This window comes from Quercus robur, chromosome 10, assembly GCF_932294415.1.
Source record: "Quercus robur chromosome 10, dhQueRobu3.1, whole genome shotgun sequence".
In the NCBI taxonomy this organism is placed as follows: Eukaryota; Viridiplantae; Streptophyta; class Magnoliopsida; order Fagales; family Fagaceae; genus Quercus; species Quercus robur.
In genome coordinates, this window is record NC_065543.1 from 39592675 (window position 1) to 39596838 (window position 4164).

General features: G+C 32.2%; 1 protein-coding gene across 1 annotated transcript; it reads left to right on the top strand.

Moving 5' to 3' along the window:
* The first annotated feature begins 493 nt into the window (after positions 1–493).
* LOC126703046 (flavin-containing monooxygenase FMO GS-OX-like 9) lies at positions 494–3904 on the top strand. Its single transcript, XM_050401952.1, has 7 exons — positions 494–1162; positions 1643–1713; positions 1907–2065; positions 2184–2266; positions 2578–2713; positions 2834–3007; positions 3436–3904. The coding sequence occupies exons 1-7, from the start codon at positions 610–612 to the stop codon at positions 3634–3636; spliced, it is 1377 nt and encodes a 458-aa protein (XP_050257909.1). The 5' UTR covers positions 494–609; the 3' UTR covers positions 3637–3904.
* Positions 3905–4164: the final 260 nt, after the last annotated feature.

Sequence of the window (4164 nt, forward strand, 5' to 3'; positions counted from 1 at the left end):
TCCTCACAACTCACAACTTGAACTATTGGGCAAATGCCACGAATCCAAATCCTTTCAAGAGGGACTAACATTTTCTATTATGGGCTCCTACCTATTCTGAGGCATAATGATCTTGATCCCAGCCCATGCATGCAGATAAGAGTGCCAGTTCAGAGATTTGAATCATTTGATTTTTGCAGGAGATTAATAATAAGTATTCAAAAAAGTTTTAAAAGATTTGAAAGTTTCTAATCAAATTAAACACTAATTATTTCCTAAAAAATAGTAAAAATTAAAATTAAACACTAATTAATTATTAATTCCAAATGTAACTTCTTCTTTTTTGAGGGGTTCAACCACATGTAGCTTTTAGTAGAACGCAGACAAATCCAAAAACCATCATGTTAATATGTCACGTGTGTCTCCTAGCTAACCAACCATCCCTATTTCTTAACATTATTTCTCTTTCTTTGCGTGTAGAAATTTCAACTATATAAACCCCTACATCACACTTACAATCCTCACAATCTCTACAATACCAACAAAATACATTTTCAATTTGAAAGACTTAAACTTATAAATCTCTCTCTCTCTCTCCCTCTTGCTAGCTATACAAAAAATCCAACAACAATGGTCTCTGTGAGGACCCAATCTAAGCATGTGTGTGTGATCGGGGCTGGACCATCAGGGCTAGTAGCTGCAAGGGAGTTGAGTAAAGAAGGCCATAGTGTGGTGGTTTTGGAACAAAACCATGATGTTGGAGGCCAATGGCTATATGATCCAAATGTTGAGGTTGAGGATCCTCTAGGAAGGAACACTTTTTTAAAGGTACATAGTAGTATTTATAACTCTTTGAGGCTCACATCTCCTAGGGAGATCATGGGGTTCACTGATTTTCCATTTTTGGTCAAGAAAGGTAGGGACATGAGAAGGTTCCCTGGCCACAAAGAACTTTTTCTGTACCTAAAAGATTTTTGTGACTGGTTTGGGTTAAGGGAGATGATAAGGTTCAACACAAGGGTGGAGTATGTGGGTTTGTTGGATTCTGAAGCCATTGGCAAAGATTTGAGATGGGTTGTTAGGAGTAAAGAGAAGAAGACTGAGAAAGTAGTGGAAGAAGTTTTTGATGCAGTGGTTGTAGCCACTGGTCATTACTCTCAGCCTAGGTTACCTTCCATTAAAGGTATGTGAAAACAATAAAATGACTTTCTTTCTTTTTCTTACACAAATCACATTTACATCTTTGTTAAAAAAGAAAAAGAAAAAAAGAAAAAAGAAAAAGAAAGCACATTCACATCTTTCTAAAAGTTAAGCACATTTACACATGTACTTTTGAATCAAGTTCAAAATAGTCAAAGAATGAGTCCCTATGTAAAGCAACTCTATTCATGAATTTTCTTCAGGTTCATGTCATGTCTAGGCACAATAAAAGGAAAGACACATGACTTCATTAATCTTTTAGATAGTTGCATATATGGTATCTTATTTCACTTTTGAGTAATATTATAGTTACAACCATTTTTACAAAACTTTCCACAACAGTTGAATTTGCAGATTTTTATTGGTTATTGATTAGACTCATTACTTACCTCACTTTATTGTAAAATATTTTGTGATAATTATCATGACTAATGCTTTTACGTGCTTTTATCTATGTTATTAGGCATGGATGCATGGAAAAGGAAGCAAATGCATAGTCATATCTACAGGGTTGCCGAGCCATTTCACAATGAGGTAATGTAATAGAATGATAGAACATTTTTAAATGGTTTAATCATATTAAAATGGTAGAGTACTATATATCATTAAGAATGCAAAAGCTTCAGGATTAAGAATTCAATCTGATTAAAAAATTGTAGTCTGACAACACATTCCAATTAGTTTAATAGTTAAATAAATGACCATAATTAAACATCTCATTGTACAGGTTGTTGTGGTGGTTGGAAACTCCTTAAGTGGACAAGATATATCAATAGAACTTGTGGAAGTGGCAAAGGAAGTTTACCTCAGCTCCAAATCTCTTAACATTTCAGAAGGTCTATCAAAAATTCTCTCCAAACATGACACCTTGCATCTTCGTCCACAGGTATCAATTCCTCATTTTTCAAGTTTTTACTTACAGTAATTTTAAAATACATAAAAGCAAATAATTTTTACTAAAATTATAATAAACCAAACTAAATTTAAAATGCAATATCATGCAGATAGAGTCTCTTCATGAAGATGGACGGGTTCTATTTGTAGATGGCACTTGGGTTATTGCTGATACTATCATATACTGCACAGGGTAAGACACCCATGACCAAATGAGTTAAAATCTAATTTTACATAGTAAATTACCATTTGATTTTGACCTTATTATATTCACTTAGTGACTCCAAACAAAGAACATTCCCATGTCAAAAAGGTTGTTGCCTGATTGGTTGATAATGGCTATATTGACTGGGAGATATGTAATGTGGGACCCTTAAGTTTACAATATCCAGGTGTTTGTAAATATATTGATCCAACATATGGTCCAATCCACTATGATTAACAAATTAAAAAAGCTTGGTGCACTCTCTATCAGTTATAATAATAATGGTGTGCTATGTGTAGGTATTCATATACGTTCCCATTTCTTGACACCAAAGGGATAGTAGCTGTGGATGATGACAGAGTGGGTCCTTTGTATGAGCATACATTCCCTCCTTCTCTTGCACCTTCTCTCTCTTTCATGGGTATTCCTAGAAAGGTATAGATCTAATATTTTATATCTTATACCTATTTCCACATTTATTCATTTGAAAGTATTACTTATGGGATTTTTTTTTTTTCATTTTAATATGTGTGTGATGATGTGAATGTGATGCAGATTATAGGGTTCCCTTTCTTTGAGTCCCAGGCAATATGGATAGCTCAGCTTCTGTCTGGGAAAAGAACATTGCCATCATGGGATGACATGATGCAATCCATTAAGGATTTCTATCACTCTAGGGATCTTGCTGGTGTTCCAAAGCATTACACCCACGATATAGCAGAGTTTGAGGTAAGAAAAATGGTTATCTTCTGTAAAGTTTCTTAGAGATTGTATATCTTAGATTTTTCAATTAAATTCAATCGTGTGTCTACGATAGTAAATGAATTAAATAATTGAATTTAATTGTGCTAACTTCTTTGGTAAACATAATATTTTTTATGTTGTATCAGTCAATATAGCAACGTCATTAAATATAATATTTAAAGAATTGTTTTTAAGTTTTTTACTTTTAAAAAATTGCATGGTTTTTATGTATTGTAACAAACTAGCAATTGTAAAACTAGGTCTATATGTATATAATATATATATATAAGCAAATTCTATCAAAAAATAGATGGTTTAAATACATATATTTGTTAATTTAGACACCCACCAAAACATGGCTTGCACTCTAAGCTGTAATATATGTGTGTAATCCTAATTGCTTTTTGTTGCAGTATTGTGATAGATATGGAGATCATGTTGAATTCCCACATTTAGAAGAATGGAGGAAAAAGCTATGCGTTTCAGTTTTAGTAAATGCTGATGTAAACTTAGAAACATATCGTGATTCGTGGGATAATGATCATGAGCTACTTCAAGAGGCTCTTCAAAGTCCTCATTTCACTCAACTTGGGACTGAAGCTTTTACTCTGTGAAAAAAGCCTATTGGTTTTGCTTGGACCACACAATTTAAGTACTAGTATATTGTCGTTTTGGGATTTTTTTTTTTTTTTTTGGGGGAGTGGGAGAGAGGAAAGAACTACTATTATGGTTTATAAAAGTTCTAAAAGAAAAGGAGAGTATGAAACTTCCTTTATTTTTTGTGTTTCTTTATTATTTTGATCAAATATAATTTTTTGATCAAATATTTAATTTAAATCATTCTATTCAATGAAACAACTTGATGAGATTTTAGATGCTTAAGATACTTAAAGTGTTACTTGTTAGCATTAGGTTATTTCTCATGTCAATGAAAATAAATATTGCTTTATTTTCCATTTGTTATTGATAATATAATAAAAATTTACAACAAATCAAAATTATAATGAAATCAATCTGAAACACATAAATAAATGAAATTAAAATCAGCCAAAAATATCTATTTTGTGACTTATCCCTAATACAATATCCCAATTGTATCGTTATATAGTTCAAACCAACTCTACACAGGTGGTTGATTTCAA

What these genes read in the sequence shown, in the direction of transcription:
- LOC126703046 (XM_050401952.1), top strand. Translation starts at nt 610, where the DNA reads ATGGTCTCTGTGAGGACCCAATCTAAGCATGTGTGTGTGATCGGGGCT. An exon ending in TAGGTTACCTTCCATTAAAG is followed by an intron (nt 1,163 to 1,642) that starts GTATGTGAAAAC and finishes CTATGTTATTAG; the next exon opens with GCATGGATGCATGGAAAAGG. An exon ending in ACGATATAGCAGAGTTTGAG is followed by an intron (nt 3,008 to 3,435) that starts GTAAGAAAAATG and finishes TTTTTGTTGCAG; the next exon opens with TATTGTGATAGATATGGAGA.